We start from the raw sequence: 26,897 nt of genomic DNA on the forward strand, positions 1-26,897 counted from the left end.
TAGATGTTGCTTCAAGCAACCACACTATACCGTCTAAATGTGCGGGGGAAATTACCTTACAGTTAGTCCCTAAGAAAAGACGACGCACCTGCCTGCATCAGGAGCCATGAATGTGCATAAAAATAAACATGAAGTTATCAAAACAATAAACTTTAAATAATTTAAATAGTCTACATATGAAAGAGAAAATCATAGGGAGGAAAAACTCATGATGTCATAACAAAATTCTCATTGTAATTGATAGATATATAATACACACACCATGAAAGGAAATTAAACCCTTCTTTCACAAACACAAAATGAAAAAAGTTTTTTTAAAAATTGTGACCAACTCAGCTAACATGGTGGAGAGATTGTAAGGCAGATGTTTTGAAATCTTGTCTGTTTTGTCAGTTTGTACCTGCTCAGTTGTACATGCTCATATACATATATTTCCTTTCTTCAAAAAATAGGGAATATTTACTGGGAACTATTGTTCAATGGCGGAAGCAGACAACATTTTGCTGCAACATTTCAAACAGACAGAAAGAAAAATAACCACGCGGCTGTTTTGACGCAGGTAAAAGTGTCTTACATCTGTGTGCATTTTCAGTTGTTTTACTGTGGATGATTTTTTTTTATATAGTGTGGACATGAAGCATTTTCAGATGAAAAAGCCATTTTCAAATTTATCCGGATTAATGTAGACTAGCCTAAATATAGTACTGTTAAAACTATTTAGTAATGACTGGGCCTACATGGAATCTGCACGCACAGATTTCTGCAGAACCCATCATTGAGTCTATTTATTTAATTGTGCAAGTGTGTGTAAATTTATATTTATTCAGTTTTTAAATACATTTAAGTAATATTATTGTATAATATGAAAGTGTTTATTTAATTTATTTACGTGACAGTTTACCAAATAAGTGGATCAATTTGCATTGTAAACATTAAATAAAAATTTAAAAACTATAATTGTTTATTTTACATTTTTCGTTTTTAGTTACGATACTCCCAGAATATTTCTGCATAAATCTGCAGATTTTTTACAAAATCATCTGCAAAAATAGCAAAAAATTCTGTTTGGCCTAATTAATTTTATTTAATAATATTTAGGTATATCTACCCACTAATATTGAAATCCATAATCTATACAAAAAAAAGGTTGTATGGGTAAACAAATTACATTACAAAGTTTGTATTTCAAAAGAATTTAATTTTATTACATACTTTCTCTATTACTTTGGATTTGTTTTATTGTTTTCGTAAATTGTTGCTTTATTATGTATTACTGACTGTTGATATTAAGTAAATGTTTACAAAGGTCAAAAAAAATTTATAAAGTAACAATATCACAGAACTAAACAAAAAACAAACTCATGTGAACAAAGTTGACTTTAACATTTTAAATCAGGATAAATGATCAAAACAACCCATTTTATTTTTGGAAAGTTGAGAGTGTCAAAATCAGACAGGAAATTGATTAAAAAAAAATATAGTAGGCCAGAACAATTTAGTTTAACTTTTAACTTTATTAAATTCACTAAAAACTAAACTGTATAGTTTGTTTGCAACAAGTTTCTGTTCATACTACTCATCTCAAGCTTATATTTAAGAGAGAACTTTGTGCTTTTTATAGCAGAATCGTGTTTTTCACTTGTTCTATACCCAAACCATAGTCTCAGTTTGTTCCATTTGTTGCTTTATTCTGTATTGTATTACTGACTGGCGATTGCCTTAACTTTTCAATTTACCACAGCATTTATCAGTCTCAGTAACACAATCATCAGTAACAAAAGAATAAAAACAACTAAACAAAAAGTCCCATTACAAAAGTAAAACTTATTGTTCAAGTGCTGACATAGGGTGAACACTACCTTGAGTTTTCAATTTAATTCCCCATTTCAAGTCAACACGAATTGTCCGAGGAAGCCATTTCACTTTGTAATGTGTTGTATTTCAAAGTCAGACAGCACTACTGAATGAGAAAACAGTAGGACTGAACGTTTCCCTTTTAACTTTGTTAAACACTAAAAAACTCAAATGAATAAATTATACGCCACAAGTGAAGTTTCTATTCATTTCCCAGCCCACCTCTAGTTTGCATTTCATAAAGCTCTCCATTTCGTTACTTAAATCAATACAGCCATCAGTCCTTGAATACCTTTGTAGCTGATGCATACCTCTAAGATGTGGTTGAACTGCGCCTTGAGCTCAAAATAAGGCTTGGACTTGATAATGACCCTCTTCAGAGCTTTCTGCAAGGTTTGCACGCGCGCTTCTGCTTCTTGACAAAGCTGAGTGACTCGCTGGTGCTCCCTCTCGCTCCTCAAACGCTCTTCCTCCGCCTCGTTCACCTGAAAACAGCATCACGGCAGAGGTCAAATCCATGTAATCAAAGACATGTAATTCAATTCATTCTCGTATCTTTCAGCATCATTCGTGCAAAGACGTGACAGGTCAATATGGCATAACCCTGCGAGTAATGGAGTGTTCTTTAAGAGCTTGAAGAAATTTAGATTACTCTTACTTTTTCTTTCTTTCTAAAGGACAGGTAATATTTAGGAATGTCAGAGGTTTAGCACTTCAGTACCATTAGCTGCTGCTTCCATTCAACTATTTTTATGCACATTTTAGTGTATTGCGTAAATGGAAAATTGGTAGTGTGTGCATATTTTTGAAAAAAATGTATATTAAAAATGTCAGTGCTCAAATGATATGCATATGATCTATGATGGAAATGCAATTATGGAATAAATTCCTTTATACGATAGTTCCATCTGGTTCTTGAATCTGATTGGATCTGAATGTACTTTTGAGGCTTTTTCAGACGAGAATGTAGTTGTTTAGATTGCAACTACACAGTTTTTTTATAAGGGTGTGCATGTTTTAAATATTTATCATTCTGGTGATACAGTCCATCAGCGCCATCAGCCTATCAATGAGCAGAAAAAAAGATAGTTGAAGTTGTCCATTGACAAGATGGCAACAGAGACCACATAATAAGCTCATAATAAGAAAAAAAACTCGTAATTTCAAACTACAGCTGAACAAAATTTTATAAATCTAGTAAGTGACGTTCTAAGGATATTCAAAGTCAATCTCTCTTGTTTGTATGTTGTGGTGCTATTAATAGTAGTATAGTAGAAGTATTTATACCATAGTAATTGTAGTTAATTGTACGGTGCCCGAGAGAGATTAATGCGCTTCAATTTAAAAAAGCACATGCAATTTCAAAGAACACCAGAAAATAAACAAACAATCTTCATCAATTTGACAGAACACCTGTTGCAAATTCTCACAACACAAACAACTGATGCACAGCAATTGGTCATAACACAAACAACTGAAGAATTGTGCAGCAATTAGTCACAACACTTGCAAATAATCATGTAACACAACGGAAATGTTTCTAATTGCTGTTGTTGTAATTGCTCTCTCGGCCACAATAGTTTACACTGTAAAAAATTAATCTTGAGGCTTGTAATTTTCATTAAAAAAATGTATGTGGTCATTAAAATTAATGGTCATATTTTATTTTCAAAATTGATATTCTGGATTTATTAAGAAATATTGAGAATATTTTGCTAATAAAATCAAGAGATAACGTTCACTTATGTTTTTTTAGGAAACCATTGCAATTATAAGGCTTAATTTGAGAAACCAGCTAAGCTAATAAAATTGAGGAAAGATGGCTTCACGTTTATTTAAAGAAAATTGACTCAATTATGTGGATTTGATTGAGATTTTTGCATTTGAATCTCAACAACGGCAGTGACCAGACAACATTTTGAAGGAGCTGATCAACAGTAACCATGCTAAGAGGTAAGCCTAAACAGTTTATAATTTTTATTGTCTTGAATAAGCTCTTTTAGGAAAGAGACTTTCTGTTCAAGCTTGTTCAGGAGCCTAGTTTGATCAGAAAACATTTAAGCGGGGTGGACAAACAACAGTGAACTTGTTGGTTAGCCTAAGCTAGTGTGTTAGCTATATAGCTATTCAATGGAGTTTATGCACAGCTAGTGTTTTTCCATTTCATAAGGTTTCTTTTACAGCATTGATGATGTAATGCAATTACCTGTTTTTATATAATACTGTAATGTAAAACTGTTTTTATATAATACTGTTTAGAAATACTAATATTTGTTTGCTTTTTTTTTTAGAATAATGAAGAAACTTTTTACATAATTTTCCTACAAAAGAGGAGCAGTTTATAGCTGCCATACAGCAGGTATTTTTATCATGTTGTTTGTGTATTATTATTATTATTATTATTATTATTATTATTAGGCAATATTACTAATTTCTACACTTTTGTTGCATCAGACCTTACATTAAATCAGGGAGGAGATGAGCAATGTCGTCTTCTGTTGCTGGTGTATTTGTATGAAAAAGAGGAAGAGCTCATCCAGGAGCGCAAAGTGTCTCAAACTGTTTCAGATATTTATAGTTTTCTGAAAACTGCCTTTTATATTTTTGCATTTTTCAAAAAACAAAAAATATAACACAAACACTACATTGTTGAATGCACTATTCCTTGTATTAATATGGTTTGTTTTTATAAACTTATATCTTTGTACCCTAGTATACATTTTAAAAAACACCCTGTTCATTATTAGTCAAAATACTGGTGTACTTGTGTTATAGTGTCAGTCAGCAATGTCTTCTCAAACATTTTGGAGGATTACTGTTCACAGAGATACAAAGAAATGGTTTATTTCCTTAATGTATTTCCTTAATGTGTTTTAGTAAACCTTAAACATTTGAAATTTACATTTGCATAATTTCAATTTCATAAGGAATGCATGGAGAATTGCTGTCTGCCAGAGGGATGACCAACCATGAGGACTTCTGCATTGTCTTGGAGGATGAGTGAGTCATGGCTGGCTTGGAAAATCTAGAATTGCTGAACTGGATTTATACTTGTATTTCCCAAATTAAAATCACCCAAAAACAAACTTATAATAAGTTCCTGACACAAATTCACTGTTGCAAACTTTGGTGGAATTTGCACTGGATTGACTGATTGTGTTGCTATTATTTTGAGATACAGCTTTTATAATGGTTTTATATGTTGTGCAATTCTGTCATATTTTGTCTAAAATGTGACTATTACTACAAAAGAAAGTTGACAGAACATTTTTTCCATGACATGGATAAAGGCCTTTTTTTCAAAGCTTAACATTGCTGTAAATTTTAAATAGATTTGTTTAACAAATTGTATGTACCATTTTGTTATCAGTGGAACATGTAATAAAATGATATTTGGCAAAAATGCATTTTGTATGTATTTCATTAGAAATTATATATATTATATTTCATGAATGAATATTTTTTTTATAGATATGAGTAAAAGGTGGTTAATATGCTTAAATTATAAAAGATTATTCCACTAATAATATTAAAATCATCATCTATCACTCAAAAAAACCTAGTAATTTTCACATGATTCTTTAAAGTAGTTTTTGCTAAAAAAAAATAAATATGAGTAAATTGTGGTGGATTTGCTTAAATTATAAAAGCACATTCCGCGAATAATATTAAAATCCTCATCTAACACTCATAAAATTTAGTAATTTTTTACATGATTCATTTTTTTTTTTTTGTGTTTTTGCTAAAAAAAATAAAGTTTTCAAACTACTTAAAAATAATACGTGCATTAGTGTTACCAGTATTTTTTACAAAAATAGCACATAAGACTTTTTACAGATGGGACTCATTTCAGGAATGTATGTATTTTGTGTTAGCCACTTTTTGTATAACCCTGAGTTACTTGTTGGTTGGCCATCTGTTTGTTTCTAAGGAGTCTCTTGTTTTCCCGATATAGAGCCATAACGCACTGCTACTTGTGTGATGTTGCTCATTTATGGATGTCTAATAAAACAAAAAAATCATGTGATTTTGCCATAACAAATGATATCACTGGATAAAGCAGCACTCTATTTACTTGACAATGTTCTTTCTGCAGTTTGTTTTTATCTTTTTTTCTATTTTCCATTAAGGGTCATTTTGTTTCTTTTCCTATATTTTGATGACTGACTATTTACTTCAATCAAAAGCCATCATGAGTTGCCAGAACAATCCCATTTCTGTAATATGATATATTTTGAGACGAAACAGGATACTGTATGAGAAAAATAGTAGCAGAGGATTTCATTTGTAGGTTTATATAAAACTCAATGGATTGTTAAAAATGGGCATTAGAAACCACACTAGAGAAAAACAGGTATTTGGTTACCGTGATGTAGTGAGTAGCATCACTACAAATGTTTTATTCTGCGGAATTACATGGAATCATTCATAATGAGAGCAAGAAAATATTGTATTTGTTCTGTTGTGTTTTGTTCTGTTGTTCTATGTAATTTTACGTTGTTGTTTTTAATTCCATTTTGATGAATGGTTCATTTAAAAACAAGCACTTACCTAATATCAATCTTTGTTCACTTTATCATACTCTACTGTGTGGAATTTAAAAGAAAGCAAATTATGGATTATGTAGTAGTAGGAATTTATTTGCAAATTTAAAAATTTGTCTTTTGTTTTTATTGATTGATCAAATTAGATTGGTCGCTGATTTATTTAAAAAAAACTCAATTCTCAACTCAAAAATCAATTTCTAACTTTGTTTCTGCTTATATTTCATGCAATCGGTTTCTCTACTTTGTTATTTTTAATTGAAAAATTTAAAAACTATTCCTTGTTATTTGTCTACACTTAAATCTATTACTGACTATTTATAAAATGATTACTAGAAAAATGTATGCATGGTCAACCTAATTTGAATCCTTATTTTATTGGTAATCTTTACAAAGTGATTTGTTTCTTTTAGGCATGAGACTGGTTTCAAGGTTTACCACAGAATGGAAAAGGTTTTAAAACTGCTAATATTTTTGTTATACCATTTCTACGGTATATGCAAGCTATTGTATTGTTGTTTTTTCACATGTTTGTTACAAGTATTTTATTTAAGTTTTTTTAGGGAACCACTATCTCCAGCAGAAATGCACCCTCCACATTAAAAGCTCCAGGTCAGCCCACGACTCAGAAAACATCTGAAAAGCAAATCGCTTAAAAACCAACATCCAGCATGCTGTAGAGCTGAACCGTGCAGTGGCTTTACTTTTTACCCACAGAAAAGAAAGATACCCAAAAATGCCTTTGTAAAGAAATCTGTTTTTGGAACTAATGAAGACTGCAGCAGTCAATGATTTATTTGAATTATTTAACTTGGCATGTTTACTGTTTCAAAATATTTTAAATGTTTCTAAAAATAAAATGTGTTGTGTTCAGTGGGGAAAACCTTGTTGCTTTCTACACGGACATTTAAAAGGAACTTATTTTAAAGCCGTGATCACAATACCATGAAAACGTGATATTTTTATCCAAGGTTATCAAACTGTCAGTATTTTACACCAGCCCATGCTTAGTTTCTTTACTCTTTTATTCTATTTTTTTTACTTTGATTTGTAATTTGAAAACTTACAGCATGGTTAAATCATCTGCACTTTGCTCAATTTAATGACTGTAATGCGCTTCAATTCACAGTATTACTGACTGTTGATTTGAAAAATTAATTCATAAACCTGAATCAGTTTACTTCATTTCTAACTCCATTTTGCTGTTTTTTATTTCTATTATGTCATTTGTATCTTAACAACATGATTTTTTCTAAATGTTTTATTTGAAGGTTATCTGCTGTTTACTTGAATGTTCATGAATCTTGAATCTTTGCTCTATTGTAACTTTATCGCATGTGATTTGTTCCTTTATTCACTTTACTTTTGTTAACTTGAAAGATTCATTAGAAAACTTAAAGAGCCATTTTTATCATTTGCATTTGGATCTTGTCAACAGGTGCCTTCCAAATCACATACTTATGCGCTATTCTACGCTATTTTGTAGTATAAATAGTATAAGTAGTGTGCTCACACTGAAAACTCAAACTAATAAGTGCACTTTAAATACCTGAATGATGCACTTATTCAATCGGTAAAATGAAGTGTGGAATGTTGGACACTTCACGCACTCAACAGCTGCTGCTTTGCTCAAGTAGTGGAAGGGGCGGAGCTTTCAGGCGCTCATGTTGGATACATTATTTGTTTTAGATTGTGAAAGTAAAGTTCTCCTAAAAGAGTATTTATACCGCCTTCCGATGGTGACTGCGGTTATACACAGGGCAGGCATTATTTGGTAGTTTGGTTGTTTATTTCACTAATTTGGCAACCGACAAACGTCATTAGTGAAATGGTTTGAATTTTCACTAAGTAAAAAAACATTAGTGTTCCATTTGGAATGACACTACATACACATACTACGCTGAAGAGTGTGTAAGTGCATAAGTAAATAGTGCATAAGTGCATAGTGTGCAATTTGGGACACAGCTATTGAAATTTTTTTCTGTACTTATAGATAAAAAATAAAAAAGTCTCTGTTGACTTGATTAATTCATAACCATGTGAATCATAAAGCAATTTTTAGACTATTTACACTACTGGTTTATTGTTTTCATTTCTACTGCATCTGATTTGCTCTATTTATTGACTGTAAATTATTAATTTCAATACATGAAGTTTACAATCATTCGTTCATTTTCCTTCAGTTTAGTCCCTTATTGATCAGGGGTTGACACAGCGCAATGAACAGCCAACTATTGTAGCATACGTTTTACACAGTGCATATCCTTCGAGTTGCAACCCAGTATTGGGAAACACCTAAACACTCTCACATTCACACACACACACACACACATTCATACACTACAGCCAATTTTGTTTACCCAATCTACCTATAGCACATGTCTTTGAACCGTGGGGGAAACCGGAGCACCCGGAGGAAAACCACATGGACACGGGAAGAACATGCAAACTCCACACATAAATGCCAACTGGCCCAGGTGACAGTGCTAACCACTGAGTCGCTGCTTACAATCATTAGTATAGTATTACTGTTCTATTCCTTGTATTTATTTCTGTACGTTATCACCGAGTGTTCACTTGAATGACTCATTTTTAAACCTGACTCAGTGTTTACTAAATGTGTTCTATTGTTTTAATTGATTCTAAAGCATGTAATTTGTTCTTTATTTTATTACTGACAGTTCACTTGAATGATTAATTGGAAAAAAACAAACCTGAGGCGATGTTTGTAATAAAGGAGTAAGTTTAACAGCACACGAATATTTGAATGGCGTCAACAATCTTTAAAAAAAATCTCTTGGCATGTTGTCGACAACTCAAATGGAAACAAAAACTGTGATATTGTTTTTACATCACAAATGTGCTGCTTCATTTTACTGGCAAGGCTTGAATAAAATATAAATGAAGACATGTAACCTTGATCTTTAAGTGTAGGTGTGCATTCATCAGCGTTATTGATTGCACCCGCTGTGACAATCAAAGCCATGCTGCCATTTATAATCCATATTAACCAGCTGTGCACTTTTAAACAGAGCCACGTTTTCATTTAACAATTTAAAGCCATCATTTTGACTATAAGGGAATGATTTTAGCAGTTAAACCCATTGTAAATATAAGAGCACTTGTTCTTTGAGTAAATAGGTGGCAGTGCCTATTGCCATAATTATTCAAGTGTAATGGCAGACCAGGAGCCAGCTATGACGTCACCAAGATCCAGTTCAAGGTAAGGGATTTTGCATTAAAAAATAAAACTGTGAAAAAAAAAAAAAAAATATATATATATATATATATATATATATATATATATATATATATATATATATATATATATATATATATATATATATATATATATATATATAAATGAAAACGATGAATAAATTCATGTCACTGACTCCCCACAGCAGGTGAGTAAAGGAGCTCTACAGGGGGTGCTGGTATGTATCATATCTACTTATTATAAGCATTGGATAGATGGACTTGTTTTAATACATAATGTGAACATTAGAGTGTTAATAAATTGCAAAGATGAAGGTTTGCTTCAGCGATTCAGTATCCTATCAGCACAGCATTTAACCTAATTTGGTGCATTTTTCTTCAGGGAATTGCTTTTATTTATTTATCAAAGCAATATCTGGCAGACTAGCTTTGATTCCATCCACCTTTTTTATACACATGCGGGAATATCACACAAAAAGTGCTTAATGGAAATGCATTTATGGAAACACATTTACAGAGTAAATCCCACCATGCGCATCAAATAAGTCATGCAATTTTCTTTTAACAGATCATGTAATAACAAAAATGAAAGCAATCTTGTGCTTCCAAAAGTCAGTTATGATTGTGTTCATTGTGTTTCATCAGTTGTTTATTATATTTAAACACACACACACACTGGCTTTGTCTAACAAAGCATATTCCACTTTTCTTTAAGATATTTAGCAGCAGCTCATCAGGAAGTTGTGATTTTGTTCTCTTTGATTCATCAAATGGAAATGGTGTTTTATTCACAAATGTTTTATGCAATATTGCGGTTTTGTGTATAAGTCTAATTTGCATTTTTGGATGGAAACAACGACTGCAAATTAACTACACTGAAAAAAAAAATTAAAAAAAGAAGTGGGCAGGTGAGGAGACAAATGCACTGATCACCATGATACTTTCTGTACAAAACCATCAAACAAGAAAAATCAAGTAATTTTTTCATAACTCTTACTTTGATTATATACAGCTAATCAGCTAACATAAAAACAACTGTCATATTTCCTATCCTGTTAAAGGCCCGTCCTCAAGAGGCTCTGATTGGTCAGCTAACATAATGTGCTGAGAAGGGTGTGTGTGCATGGTGAATGCACGTAACTGGAAGCCCTTGTAATCTCATTAGCCTGAATGTATTTTTTGTAGTCCACAAACTTTGTTCATTGTAGGTTTTGCTAAGCCAACTCTGAAAAAACCAATGTCTCCCTTTGCCTTGAACTTTGAGCGCATTACATTTAGAGATGTTGTTTATGTTCACACAGCTACATTAAAGATCAACTAAAGTTTAAAATATGATATCATAGTGGACCACCTCTTTAAATGGTTCATTGTTTGTCCAAATCTTTTGCCTGTTAATACTGACATTGACATGAAACCATACCAAATATGAAGTGTCGGATCCGGTAAAGCGTGAACGAGCCTTTCCCTTCAAAAACTAGCGGAGTGCAGATGTGTGTGGGATTGATCACGGGTGAAGATGAGTAAACATTAAGCGAACATTCAGATGATTAGCAACAGGGTATTCGCCGGTCATTTTTTAAAGGAAGGATTAGCAAAGACTATTTGATGAAAATATGTATGGGACTTTGTCAGACCTTAACAGGAACTTTTGTTAGTACAGTACACAGTTTATATGAAGCTGTTTCTTCTTCCTCAGGATCTCAAGTTGTTAGTGTGGTTAAATTGATTGCCATTAGCTTGCAAAATGTGCATTTAATTGTGTTTTATAAGTTGTAATTGCTTTACTCGGCTTGTACTGTATCTGGTTAACTCTTTATATTCACATATCATATCTAAAACCTTGTTTAAATCATGCCGCGTGTCGATTTCTTTACCGATTTATACGAGTTTGGGAGCTCACAATCCACTGCCGTTTGTCATTGCTATGGCCTAGGTCAGCTGTTTCTAGACACATGCTGCAGTCCTTCAAAATAGTTCAGCTTTTGCCAGTGTGGATTAATACTGAATGTGTGCCGTTGTTTTTACTTAAAATTAAGAATAGAGTAATATGCTGGTGTTTAACTGAATTGCTTTAATGCACTCCTGTGTTGGACTCACACATGTACTTTGCACTCTAGCTAGTTTATCAATGTTGATAAGCCATGTTGGGCATTTTTTTTTTCTCACTCTGAACCCAGTAGACCAATCGCGACAGATTGGGTCATCGGACCAATCAGCGCAGATTAGCGACATGCAAAGGAGGGGTTTGGGAACAATTAAATCGCTGAACAAACCATTTGGGAGTCATTGGGATAATTAGGTACAAATAAATGCATATTATAAGACAATGAAAGTGTTTTTTAACGTTAAATGCATATCAAATTGTTGTTGGAGACCCCCTAAACCAAAATATGACCTATTGTAATGCATAACAGGGGTTCTTTAACAATTATTAGGTGTAAGGACAGACTGATAGGATTAAAAAAATAAATTGCTGCCGATATCAATTTTAACAAAAACAAAACAAAACATTTGGCTGATACTGTAACCAATACCAATTGCGTTCAACTACATAGTACTATCCAGTACTAGCTAGTTTTATTCTCTCTCCATTAAATTAATTTAACTGAATATGGATTTAACATTCAATATTTTAATAGAGGTACAAGTTAAGATTTAAATAACTGCAATATGACAATCTTCAAGGATGATTTTTGCAATTCGATATCTCCATCAACACCATTAACATTTCCTTGAAATATAACGTTACACATATATATATATATTTAAACACTTAAATAATACCAGTGCTGTTTCTCTGTAGAAATTATAAATTTTGTTGCTCTGGAAAAATATTGACTGACCAAACTGCAGTTACTTTCTTTTATTGTCCAAAATATTTTTAGTCCAAACTAAACAATGGCTTTGTGCCAGTGCTTGAGCCATGGTACACACCAGTTACTTTCCTGAAGTGAGACTCTGTACATATTAGATTACACATTTTGTACAGATTATATTTTATTTTTTGCAAGTATTTAGTGATTTTGCTCTGAGAGAAACATTGGATTACACAAAAGACATGCAACTCATTGCTTCAATGTAATCATCTGATATTGCGATATTTTATTTTTCTGCAATAAATACTGAAATACGTTTACAGTTTCAGAAGATGGTAAATAGCTCTATTAGACTATTTCTAGGGAGTCGAACAGTATTCAGGTACAGAAATTGAATAATCACAACACAAAAAATTATTTTCTTACTTTGCTTTGTCTCGTTTCTTGTACAAATAACTAAAAAAAATTTGTAGATCAAGTAAAAAAAAATGTTTTGTTATCACCTTCAGAAGAAATAACTCAAAATTAGGAGTTTTTCTTTAAACCAAGCAAAATTATTTGCCTATGGGGTAATTAAAATAATCTTATTTTCACTTTAAAATGTAGATATTTGGACTATAACCAAGGCAAAAATAACTAAATACAATTAATCTTTGCTACACCTCCAAACATCATATGTTTTTATGTCCAAACTCTCAGCTCAGTCAAAGCCTTTAAACACAAGTAAATGATCATCATTTACTCTTATGGTTAAACTTAGAAGTGACTCTACAAATCAGATGTGTTCTGTGGCTCCTAGTCAACTATAATTCAGACTCAACATTGCATATCTTGCGATGTGACTATTGCTGCTGCGCACATAGTGATATTGACACTAAAACTATATTATTGTGCAGCCCTACTATCAATATCAGCCTTTTTTATATCATTGCTGATATGCCTGTGCTTTACATTCATCCAATATCAGTGGTCAATATGTTAGTACCTAGTATACAGACAAACAGAAAGAAAGATAGGTCTATATTATTACCAAACTGTGATGTAGTGAGCAAGGTCAATGATGTACTGTATTTAATGAGTTGTATTTGCAGCCTTTATAACTGCACAATTCTTAACAAGCCCCTAAACCTCACTAAATGTTCAAACCCTGGTTGTGGCCATGAATGCAGAGTCGCTGTGTCATACCTTGGCTGTGGCATGGTTTAGCATCTCCTGCCAGGTAGGGTCCAATGTGTTCCTGTCAGCCAATAAACCTTGCTCGGCCACATAAACCATCTCTCTGGCAGCTGTGTGCATGGAGACGGCCCTCTCGTACCTCAGTGCTGCCTTCTGGGTCTCCTGTTGAGCCTGTGGGTGAGGTCATCCATCATATTTCTTGCACAGTAATCAAACAGTCAGCTCTGTAAACATGCAGCCAATCAGAGGAAAGGAAGCTGACCTTACTGAGAGCTATAAAGTGAATGGGGACTGCAAATCTTTCTAAATTTTGCATCAGGTTATTCTGTGTAATAAAACACACGCCAGACCCTCTAGGAATTTGCCATTAGGTGATCACAGAATTAAAACACAAAACCAAACAAGTGCTGCATTTTTTTTTTATTTCTCCAGATGTTTTGGAGATTGAGCAACTTTAGACTTACCTTTAAGGCCACTATTGCCAGCTTGAAGTAAGGTGAGTGCATTGAATCAACTGTTAAACTTCAAGTTGCTTTAAATATGATTTAAATTGAGAAAATAAAAATTTAAAAAATTTAAAAACAGCACGGCTCAAAGAGGGCAAAATTGCAATGATTCATTATAATTTATATGGCCACAAGTGAAAATCATTTATTTTTTGGTTCAATCTTTAGCTAAACATCCCAATAATCTTTCTTATTAAGATCAAATTTAAACACTTTTATGATGAAAGCTCTATCGCTTTAATTGTGATGAGAAAAACACAATGCAATGCAGTTGGTTTTAAATACTGATTAGCTGCGTCTCATTTCAGAGGCTGCATTATCCGAAGGATGCAGACTTCAAAGGTAAGTCCTTCGAAGTTCACACTTAAGCTGTCGTTAATAAGCCTTATACAACTTGCAATGACTGACAATTTGTTATTTCCAATTTTATTTTAAGCGATCTGAAGGCAAAACAAGGTTTACAGAAGCTGGAAATCTTTTTCTTTTGATCCATACATGTACACATAAAAATGTAAACTGTCTATAAAAATTTGAAGTAGGATATGTCATACTCTTTATGTTTTTTAACATGTGTTTAGATATCCAAGTAAAATAAAACCTAATCCAGACATTTATTCCAAAGTTTTCTTTTAAAAACATCCTGCTGTCATCAGTGGGCAATGAATCTTCGGACGTTCGAGGTCGCAAAAGATCCACCAGTTGTGTCCTTCATTCCCTCGCAAACGAAGAAGGCTGCATTTTGAAGGAGTCTTCGAATTTTTTAAAATGGGACAGCCTTCGTTGCACTGTGATGACGCTTCGCCCTTCGAATGCATCCTTCGAAGAATGCAGCCTCTAAAATGAGTCACAGCTATTGATTAGCTAACCAACGTAATATATTTTATTGAATATGTGTGACCCAGGAACATAAAATAAGTTATGTGTGTCAGGTTTTATACATAAGATTGTGTAAATTCATATTTACACATAATCTTAAACCTTAATTAATAAGCTTTCTGTTTAAGTACGGTTTATTGGGGGACAATTTTTTCCCATATACAACTATTTTAAAATCTGGAAACTGAAGGTAAACAAAAAAAATCAAAATACAGAGAAAACGACCATTAAAGTTGTCTAAATGAAATGCTTAGCAATGCACATTTCCAATCAAACAAAAATTTATTTGAGGTTTGAAATATTTACACTAGGAAATTGACAAATTATCGTCATGGGACATAATCTTTAACTAATATTCAAATTATCTTTGGCATAATAATAAAAATGTCATCTGTCATTTTTACTCATCCATTAATTTTCCTTCAGCTTAGCCCCTTATTTGTCAGGGGTCACCACAGCAGAATGAACCACCAACAATTCAAGCATATGTTTTACGTAGCGGGAAACACCCATTATACACTCTTGCATTCACACACATACATTGTGGCCAATTTGATTAATCCAATTTACCTATAGTGCATATCTTTGGACTGTGGGGGTAACCGAAGCATCCGGAGGAAACCCATACCAACACAGGGAGAAAATTTAAACCACACAGAAATGCCAACTTGTCCAGCTGGGACTCAAACCAGCGACCTTCATACTGTGAGCGACAGTGCTAACAGCTGAGCCACTGTGCCACCCCCTTTACTCATACAATGTTTTTTTTTTTTATTTTGTGCCTACTGGGGTCCAGGGTCACATATGTTAACATGGTTTTTCCAATTCTAATGGTTTTGCTAATTGAAAAGATTTTATTGATTGGAAGAGAATTTCTATTAATTTATTCTGAAAGTCCTTCTTGAATCATAATTTGTTTGCTTCATTGGATTTCACATTGCAATATCTCTTTGTTTCTCTTAGTGTTTCTTTTAAACTAGAGAGTCTAATGAAGTCTAAACTAAAAAAAATAAAAATTTATATATGTATAACCTTTAGAAAAAAAATGCCACAAAAAGGTTATTTTAGCCTGCAAAATATCCAGTAAAACCCTAAAAAGAGACAAACTAAAGCATGTGGCATTATGTATGGAAGCGTACTACAGTTCCATTTGATTATTATTATTATTATTTTCTCTTTTTATTTTGCATAATAAAAGAAAACGCAAGATGAAAGAATCCAGGAAACTGAAATCATCCGTTTGAAATAATGAGGTTTAAATGGCCAATTAGAGCTGTGGATGGGTTTAAGACTGACAAAGGCATACTAAGCTGGATTTTAAAACCGTTTAACTCCAAAAGCCTGGCTTGCTGTCAGTGAAAATTGCTGCGCACAGATCAGAACACCCAAACCAATCAATAAAAGTCAGCAACCGAGAATGACAGGCCATATTTCATTGGGATAACTTGTTGGAAATATGGCATCCTTGCCAAGGATGATATCTGAAGTTGGCTACAATCACACACACACACATCAACAAACTTGCTGGAAGATTCTTGAAATATCCTGCTCATGCAACAGCTGTCTGTATGACTGAAGTCAAAACTTTTTGTGTTGTTGACGGTAGGGGTGTGCAATATTTATTGTCTATGATAATAACGTAATTGTTATTTTAACAGTGTGCCAGCTTGGACTATCAAGCATGTCACTCACTTTGCAAAAAACAAACAAAAGCACATTTTGACAGCTCTGCCCTCTTCTAAAAAAATGCACAATTTGGGAGCACAATTAGAGATGCAATGACTAGGACCAGACAGATTCTGCAAACATTTTTTATTGATTCTGCGCAGAATTTTGTAAAAAAAACTCTGCAGATTCAAGCATAATAATTTTGGGAGAATCGTAACTAAAAACTTAATATATAAAATAAAAAAAAAACCCTTTTTAACTTTATTTAATGTTTACAAAGCAAATCCAATTATGTTCTATATAGTATGAAGATATTTTTGGCATTCATACGTATACAGCATCTGCCATGTTTTCATAATCACAAGTGAGGTGTAACACTTCAACACTCAAATTTATAAATTCTCTCCTGTTTCCTCATGGGTTAGTAAAGTGTTCATTTATGCCCATTTCAAAATTTCGCCAGTAGTAGGTCATTGTGTTATTCTAGATTACTCGTCTACAATGAATTCAGACAAACTTCTCGGCTAACATACTGATTTTCACATACTAGTGACTTGCACCTACTGGTGTTTAGGGCTGCAAAATTCCTGAAGTTTCGAAGCTGGAAACTTGGGAATATAAGGGAATTAAACAGGAAATTTACATAAATGCAGATTAGCCTGCAAATAGGAAATGTATCGCCACATTTCTGCGTGATTTTAGACATTACATTCTTTCAATAAGGGTAGGTTTTGATACAACTTTGGGAAATATATCTTTAAAAAACTATTTCAGATTTGATCATTCTTTTTTTTTTAACTCTAAAATTATATTTAGTTTTCTTTGATCAAAACAACACACAAGAAGAAGAGAGTGGCTGTTTCGTGTCTTTAAATTCATAAAGCTGGCTCACAAAAAGACCTGAAAATTCTATCTGGTAAGTTTGATTCATGTAAGTGAAACCATCAGTTGCACTTTTTTTTTTCTACATTATGTCTATAACCAACTTCTGCGTAGTGTATTTAAGAATTATTAAGGGTTATTTTAGGCCATAGTTTAAGCTTAGGTTCATAGGTAGGATTAGGGATAGTATCTAATTGTTATTTGTAATGACTGTAATAAATAAAAAAAGTATGCAAATGTTAAAAATACACTCACTGGCATCTTTATTAGGTACAATGTCACTCTGCTCGTTAACGCAAATTTCTAATCGGCCAATCACATGACATCAACTCAATGTATTTAGTCATGTAGACATGGTCAAGACGATCTACTGCAATTCAAACCGAGTATTAGAATGGGGAAGAAAGGTGATTTGAGTGACTTCCAATGTGGAATGGTTGTTGGTGTTCAGAAACTGCTGATCCACTGGGATTTTCAGGCACAACTATCTCTAGGGTTTGCAGAGAATGGTCCCAAAAAGAGAAGACATGCAGTGAGCGGAAGTTCTGTGAACGTAACAGGAACAGAACAGGAAACTGAGGACTACAATATGCAGAGACTCACCAAAATTAGACAATAAAAGATTTTGCCTGATATAATGAGTCTCGATTTTTGTTGTGACATTCTGATGGTGGGGTCAGAATTTGACATCAACAACATGAAAGCATGGATCCATTCTGCATTGTATCAACAGTTCAGGCTGCTGGTGAAGTAACGATGTGGGCGATATTTTCTTGGCACACTTTGGGCCCATTAGTCCCAATTGAGCATCATGTCAATGCCACAGCCTACCTGTGTAATGTTGCTGACCATGTCCATCCCTTCATGACCACAGTGCACTTATCTTCTGATGTTTACTTCCAGCAGGATAACGCGCCATGTTATAAAGCGCGAATCCTCTCAGACTGGTTTCTTGAACATGACAATGAGTTCAATGTAGTCAAATGGCCTCCACAGTCACCAGATCTCAATCAAATAGAGCACCTTTGGGATGTGGTGGAACGGGAGATTCGCATCATGGATGTGTAGCCGACAAATCTACAGCAACTGCGTGATGCTATCATGTCAATATGGCCCAAAATCTCTGAGGAATATTTTCAGTACCTTGTTGAATCTATGCCACAAATGATTAGGGCAGTTCTGAAGGCAAAAGGGATCCAACCCGGTACAAGTAAGTTGTACCTAATAAAGTGGCCAGTGAGTGTATGTACAAGACTAAAAAAAAATCCTACCGACTCAAAAGTTAAAAACAACTGATTTGATAAAATCAGTTCAGCTATTTTGTGCCCATCTTATTTACTATTGTTAAATGACATTATGTACAGTACATATTAATACACCCCATTATACCCTGCTATTCTTACAATTTATAGCCACTTGTAATAAAAAAAAATATGATTACCCACTAAAAGGTTTGCATAATTGTCTGAACTAATTTTATATGTACAAAAACCTCTAAATTAGACAACCATAAAAATGGGTCCCTAATCAATAGCCACTAGATACACAGACCTTGTCTGCACATCCATCCCAAACTTATTTACAGTTTTTCATGATGGAGTTGACCTGAGTTTTAGCACAGCATTGGTTCAATTGTTTTCAATTACTCTCTACAGCCTCGACTAAACGATTTTCATCAGTTCAATTACATATTCAAAATTGGCTCCAAAATGCTAATGAAAAGTGATGTGCAAATCACATCTTGTGTTATGAGGGTTAATCGCATTAACACACTCGCTCTTTCACCATAATGACCACTGCACTGAGAAACGTTTGCGGTTTCAGCAGGAGGATTTTTCACAATAATGAGAGTGGGAATGAATCAGCAAAATACAAAAACATCTTGAAATCAGGGACAAACATGCAATATCATGTTCTCTTTCTCTTTAACACACACAAACACACACCTCTTTAGCGAGTCTACGGGCTTCATAGTAAGGTCTGGCTTTCTCAATGCAGGCTCCCAGCTGAGAGCCCTGAGCGTTGAGTTTTCGTGCGGAGTCTGTAAGGATCCTCCTGTAGCTAGATCTCGCTTCCTAAATGAGGGTTAAAACAATGAGACAGGGTGAGAAAAACAACAGTCAACTTGACCAAATGAGTAAACCATGAAAGCAATATTAACATTTCATTTAGTGATTCTAAACTTGTGTGATTCACAATACAAATGTTGCACACTGAATGCAAATAAGAAAATGTATAATTACATTGCTCAGCATACAGTTAAAGTCATAAAAATTAGCCCCCATTTAATTTTTTTTCTTTTTTAAATATTTTCCAAATTATGTTTAACAGAGCAATGACATTTTCAGTATGTCTGATAATATTTTTTCTTCTGGAGAAAGTCTTATTTTTTTTTATTTCGGCTGGAATTAAAGCTGTCTTTCATTAAAAAAAAAATAATTCAATGGCTAATAATTCAGGGGGGTAAATAATTCAGACTGTACATTAGATTAGTCAGTACTGAAGCCAAATCTGGAACTTACCCAACAAAATAACTTACGATAACGGTCCAAAAACTAGTACACCCAAATTTATGTTATAGAAAAATATTAAATACACATCTAAAAAAAAGAGGGAAAAAAAAGATCTTGAAAAGTTTAGCTTAAATTTAGGTTGTATTTTATTTTTGCAATATTTTGCTTGAATTTAAATGTATTATCCTTGAATTTATGTTTGTTTGGTGACTAAAATATTATTTTATTAAATATATCTGTTTAATAAATCTGTTTTGTTTAAATGAACCAAAATACATTGCCTATATTCACTGAAAAATAGATAAAAAAAATATTCATTTTTTAAAATGGGTGTACTCAATTATGATGAGCACTGTATATTGTAGTAAATAAATATAGGTATTATACAAAATCTATATTTTGTTTTAAAAATAAGAAAGTGTTTTCTTTCTTTTTTCCACCTTAGATATATATTTTTTTACTTCATAACAGAAACAGCATCAAGACATAGCTTGAAATCAAACTGGACCACTAGACTATGAAAAGATTTTTTTTTCCTAAAACTTAAATAAAAATACTCTAAAAACTGTGAAATATTGTTGCAATTTAATATAACTGTTGTATTTTATTAAATACCTCTACAGCACAGGTGTCAAACTCAGTTCCAAAAGGGCCGCAGCTCTGCACAGTTTAGTTCAACCCTAATTAAACAAACCTGATCAAACTAATTGAGTCCTTCAGGCTTGTTTGAAACCTACAGGTAAGTGTGTTAGAGTAGGGCTGGAACTAAACTGTGCAGGGCTTCAGCCCTCCAGGAATTGAGTTCAACACCCCTGCTCTACAGTAATCTATTCCTGTGAAGGAATGCTAAATTTACCTCCAATGTTAAGTGTGATATGATTTCCAAAGAGTTATTCGAAACTATGAAAACAGCATTGATTATATGGGTACATGGATAATGTCCATTTGTTTCTAACAATATTTTATTACCATGTACACATATATAAACATGTAAAATGCAAAAAGGGGAAAAAAAGCTTTTATTTTAAATATAAATTTATTGTAACATTATAAAGGGTCTTTGTTGTATCTATAACAATTGTATCTTGTCTGTAAGGTTTTTATCTTACAGACTGCAATTTTCAAAATGTTGTAAATACACACGACTGCATTATGTGCAGAAAACTAAAAGTGTATAACTTATTAAATCAGCCTTGTTATCCTCCTAGAGCCATTAATTCCTGCAAACTATATTAATCACCCTAATGATAAAAATAAAAATTTAAAAAGTCACCGCAAACTCACCTGAACCAATATTGTATGACAATAGAACAAGTGTGAACAATATAAAACATTCTCACTGTGTAATCAGATGTGATTGAAAGATATTTTTTACTGAAACTGAAGATCTATCTCAGGCTAGGACTGATTTTAGGCAGATAGATACACCATTATTGATTATTCCAATAAAATTTAAGACATTCCTGCTAAATAAAATATGTTGATCTTGTCTGTAAGGTTTTTTATCTTACAGATAAACTCAATTTTTCAAAATGTGGTAAATATTGTATCATATGATTTCAGATTTGGTTGTTTAAATCTCACAGCTGCCTTATGTGCAGAAAATTAAATATATATATAACTTATTAAATCAGCCCTGTAAAGCTGCAGTCACATTAGAGTTTGAGCATGCGAAATTCTGTCGTGCGGCTCTGCGAAAAGGGGCGGGATTTAAAGAGTTCACCAAGCTTAAACTTTGTACCGCAGCAACCTGTGAAACTTCACGCATGACCCTGCGTTTCCGTTTAATGCATTCGCGCGAGTATGAACTGAAATCTATAAGAGGAGGAAAAGCCCAGTGTGACCGCAGCTTACCTCTTATAGCCATTGATTGTTACAAACTATATTAATCACCCAACAAAAAGAACAGCAAACTCACCTGAACCAATTTCGCATGACAAAACAGGTGTGAACAATAGAAAAGTTCTTACTAAGGTAATCAGATGGGATTGCAAGACATTATTTTACTCAAATTGAAGATCTCTCTCAGGCTGGCACTGATTTTAAACAGATAGTTGCACCATTAAAGAGATCATTCACCCAGAAATTTAAGGCATACTTTCTTATAATTTACTCACCCCATGCAAGATTTTGTTAGGATAGAGTGGACTTTAACAGGAAACTACAGGTCGAGAAAATATATAGATTGTAACAATCAATGGCTTTAGGAGCACTCAATTTCTGAATGCATATATTTTATCTTTTTTTTACCACCACAAATGCACATCACAAATTATGAAACATATCGCAAAGGTCATGGATGACACTTTGTGGCCACAGCCTCCTAAGTTCTTCGTATGTATATTCCAGTTCAAAAAGGCATCTAATTTTCTCCACCAACTATAAAACCATCCAGCATCATTGTTTTACATTTTCTGCAAAGTGCGCTTGGCTTAGTCTTTGCACATTCGCTTTATAAACACTCAGACAAGTCAGTATTTCTGCCACTGTCATCCATGACCTTTCCAATATGACTGCAAAGCATAAAGCCGCCCATTGCAGAGCTAGTTTAAATTGAGCATTTACGGTTAAAAAGTATAATTTCAGTGTTTCCTTTTTCACCTTTTAGAAAATGACCCATCATTTCACTAGGCAAGACTATTGTGCCTCAGCTGGGGTTGTGTGGAGCCATTTGAACCTGCACTGAAACTGCAAGACCTGCAGTTGGTTCCTGTTGAAATCCACGATATTAAGAAAAAAACTAAAATATCTTTTATCTATTAAATTTATTTTCAAACTAAAGAAATGCATGTTACTCTACATGGAGGTGAGTGATATATAAGAATATTTTAATTGTGGAGGAAACTAATCCTTTCATTTACTCCCACCTAGGTCATCCAAGATGTATCTGATTTTATTAGCAGGTAGAACATTAAAGAAAGAGTCAAAACAACATATTAATTCTAAACAAAAGTAACACCTGTGGCTCATGACAATACACTGAGGTAGTATGAAGTAAAACAAGCAGTTTGTGCAAAAAAATGAACATTATTTAGGACCATTTGCTGAGGCTGTGAATTAAAGCAGGGCTGTGCAAACTCGGTCCTGGTGGGTCAGCGTCCTGGTGAGTTTAGCTCCCACCCTAATCAAACACACCTGAACCAGCTAATCAAGCTCTTACTAGATATACTAGAACAGGGGTGTCCAAACTCGGTTCTGGAGGGCCACTGTCCTGCACATTTTGGTCCCAACCCCAATAAAACACTCCTGAACCAGCTAATCAAGCTCTTTCTAGGTATACTAGACTTCCAGCCAGGTGTTTTAAAGAAGGTTGGATCTAAAGTTTGGACCAAGTTTGGATACTCCTGGATTGAAGGAAATGAAGTTGTAAATGTTCACTTTTTTTAAAGTCACTTTCTTGCATTGATTAAACTGATTGTTTTCCTTTATAAGATCTCAACTAGGCATGGGATGATAACGGTTTTAAGATTAACCGTGGTTTGGAAAAGTCAAGGTTTTAAAAATCGCAAAGTTTTACCGTTCCTACATTATATACATTTTTTCTTCTTTTATTTAATTTTTTTTTTTTACATGTTTTTAAGACTTTTATTTTACTTTTTAGAGCAACAGTATCTTAAGCAAAAATAAAAACCCTCCACATCAAAAGCTCATGGTCAGCCCACAATTCAGTAAACATATAAAAATCGCTTAAACGCCAGCAAACCAACATGCTCTAGACCAGGGCCCGGTAACAGCACAGCCTTGTTGTGACTTAAAGAGACATCAAGTTACAACTTGCACACTAATAAATATTTCTGTGTTGCACTACTGAACTTAGTTTAAACGTAACAATACGTTCCAACTAAATATTCACAGCAGCCTCCCCCATGTATAATGGTAGAAAAGAGATGACAGCGAGATTAGTTTACATTAAGAACCTCACGATAATATTGAAGAATGATCTCCCACTACTCACAGCCTTATTTTCCTCATAAATCTCAAATTTTTTCGGTCTGTGAAAGAATTGTTTAATTTTCCTGCAAGGAGTGTTTTGTTTATTGTATTCATTAATTAAAATGAGAATTTCTTCATGACTGAGTTTTTCTCCCTTCTCTTTTGTCTTTCATGTGTAGGATATGCCGTTGAAGTCAGAATTATTAAAAATAATAATAATCTTCTCTCCATTTAACAGAAATTGGGGAAAAACAAACAGGGGGGCTAATAATTCTGACTTCAATTCTATATATAAAAAACCAAGTTTATTGTTTTGATAACTTCATGTGTATTTTGCGTGCATTCACGGCTCGCGATGCAGGTATGTGCTTCGTCTGTTATAGTGACTGACAGTAATGTAATGTACTATAAAAGTGTAATTCGTCATTTCATTTTCATAAGACAGTTATATAGATGGATTAGTTGCAGAATTTTAAAGCAGTTTAACAATTTGAATGCTTTTTATAGGATATTACGTCATTCAATGCGACTAAGCATGACTTTATAGAAAGCTTATGACCTACTAACAATGGTTTGCCTGAACACGTGGTGCAACAACCAAATTAAGACCAAATTTAGTTACAAACTAGCTAGTAGTATTAAGCCCCTAGTGTAAACTTCATGTCCCAGTTTAAGAACTTACAAACAGTTGGTGCAACCCTACCCTGAACAGTACTTTATATCCAAAGATAAGAAAGATATCCAAAGATGCCAGGGTTCAACGCTAAGGATTTTTTCTACTGGCCCGATCGGACCAGTGGTTCAGTTTTTTACTCTCCCTGCCAATATTGTCACTGGCCCCACCAACAAAGTTAATAGCTGTTTGTATCAAAATGTTTGTAAATCTAGAATTTAAAAAATGTTAATAACATGTTTTGCAAACAAAAGTAGCAAAAGGTGCAGGTATTTTATTGCAAAACAAAAGTTGACTGACCTGCCAAACTAACGGCAAACTGTACAAAACATCACTTCATTTTTTTGTAGTCGTGGTGTACCCTTGTAAATGTCTGCTTCCAAGACGTTAGAGACGAATGTTTTCCTTTAGCATCATCACTTGATGTTGCCGCCATGTTGCTGTCTCTTAGCTGTACTGGTTGTTACGGAAAAAAAATACCCTCACAACATCCAATCAGATAAGAGGAACCGAGAAGGTAGCATTTGAAGGCTTAAAAACACAAACGGTTTCTCTATTCTGACTGTATTTGCACGCAATTGGCAAATAGTCACAGGCAAATTAAACTTTAGTGACAGGGCATTAGTGGCCCGATCGGGCCAGTAACGATCCTGTCTACTGTCCCGAGCATCTCACACGCTGGCCCCGGGCCATCGGGCAGTCCTTATTGTTGAGCCCTGGATGCCTTTTCAAGTTATAAAGAAATCTGTTTTTGAAACTAATAAAAACAGCAGAAGAAAATTAGTTATTTTAATCATTTAGCCTGACATGTTTACTGTTCCAAAATATTTTCAAATTTTTTTTTATAAGATATACTTTTTCAATGTTTTTTTTATAAAATATACTTTGTTGATCGAGGGAAAAAGTTGTTTGTTACTCAGACATTTAAAATGAACATATTAAGAGAGTGATTTTTTATCCAAAGTTATTCCATCAGAATATTATTCCAGCCCATTCCTAATCTCAACATATTATTTTACTTTTGCCTCTGTATGTTTTGTTTTCTTTTTTACTCTTAAAGTGCTGGTGGTAGCTGTTGACTATATGAATCCCCAAGCACCAGTTTCTCCTAAAAGTCTTTATTATTTTACTGAAGAAAAAAAGCAGACACTTACATCTTGTAAGGCTTTAAGTAAATGAACCACAAATTTAGTTAAGGTGATCTATCCCTTTAACAATTAATTACTACCATTGAATAGGAGATTACAAACACAAACTCAGAAATGACTCACATCCAGCTGTAGTTCCAGTCTGTTGATCTCATCACTGGCCTGATTCAAGTGTTCCAGCTCCTCCTGACACATGGAACAACAGGGAAGAAAAATGTACTATCATTTACTATTAATATAACAATAAAATTATCTAAATGACGAAAGGAGCGTTATATGAGCGTTATATGAGCAAATGCCCATAAATAACCTGCAGTGCTAATATAAACAACTAATTGCATACTGTGGATAATACGAGTCATAAATCAATGCACCTGTCACAACATCAAGTTTATCTCAATACCTGGATCCTTGGGTCCAGCTCTTCCTCATATTGCTCCTCATCTTCATCAAACTCAGTCTTATCTTTCTCCACCGCTTCCGTGTTGTCGGTTTTGCTCGTGGTTTCCTCGTTTCCTCCATCCCCGCTTCTGTTTTTCAGGGTGTCGTCTATTTCTCCAGCCTCCAACCCGGCGCTCTCCTCTCTCCACTCCCCCGACTCGGGCTCCCCGGATCCGGGGGGGTTCTCACGCTGCCGCCCCGGTTCCATCCGTGGCCTCGAGAATGACCCGTTTTGCTCTTACAAGTCAGAATATGCAGGCGCTTAAATGTTTGCCATGCTTATAAATATGTATTTACCCCAGAATCTGTCGGTAAAGTGCTACATAATCGGTGAATCAGTGTGAATTAACGGCGCAGGCGTGTTGTTTGCAGCGACAGCGTCATGCCGTGGAGCTGACAGCGCAGAATGACCCGGGCTGAACCGTTAGCTTCACGGCTAACTGCAGAAATCACAGCCTCTCCAGAGTGCACTGCTCAGGGATCATAAACACAGTGATAGCGGTCACTGTTATTGTCAATGGTAGTTCCCGTTTTTTCATGTCTTTCTTTTTTTTTCTCTCTCTCTCTCTCTCTCTCTCTAGTTAGCTGCCTTTTTGTTTCGGTCCTTACAAACATTTTCCATGAAAATCAACTTTAAAGTTTCTGCCT

General features: G+C 33.9%; 1 protein-coding gene across 2 annotated transcripts in view; it reads right to left on the reverse strand.

Moving 5' to 3' along the window:
- sh3bp5lb (SH3-binding domain protein 5-like, b) overlaps positions 1-26,662 on the reverse strand; it is a 43,350-nt gene extending 16,688 nt beyond the window's left edge. For both annotated transcript variants that reach the window (XM_073931774.1, XM_681914.8), the window contains exons 1-5: positions 26,212-26,662; positions 25,932-25,994; positions 19,488-19,616; positions 13,619-13,780; positions 2,166-2,339 (exon numbers count right to left, since the gene is read on the reverse strand). In XM_073931774.1, coding sequence (XP_073787875.1) covers positions 2,166-2,339; positions 13,619-13,780; positions 19,488-19,616; positions 25,932-25,994; positions 26,212-26,457 — 774 coding nt within the window. In that variant the 5' untranslated portion in view covers positions 26,458-26,662. The remainder of the gene's footprint in view (positions 1-2,165; positions 2,340-13,618; positions 13,781-19,487; positions 19,617-25,931; positions 25,995-26,211) is intronic.
- Between the last annotated feature and the right edge of the window lie 235 nt (positions 26,663-26,897).

This window comes from Danio rerio, chromosome 19 (assembly GCF_049306965.1).
Source record: "Danio rerio strain Tuebingen ecotype United States chromosome 19, GRCz12tu, whole genome shotgun sequence".
Classification (NCBI taxonomy): Eukaryota; Metazoa; Chordata; class Actinopteri; order Cypriniformes; family Danionidae; genus Danio; species Danio rerio.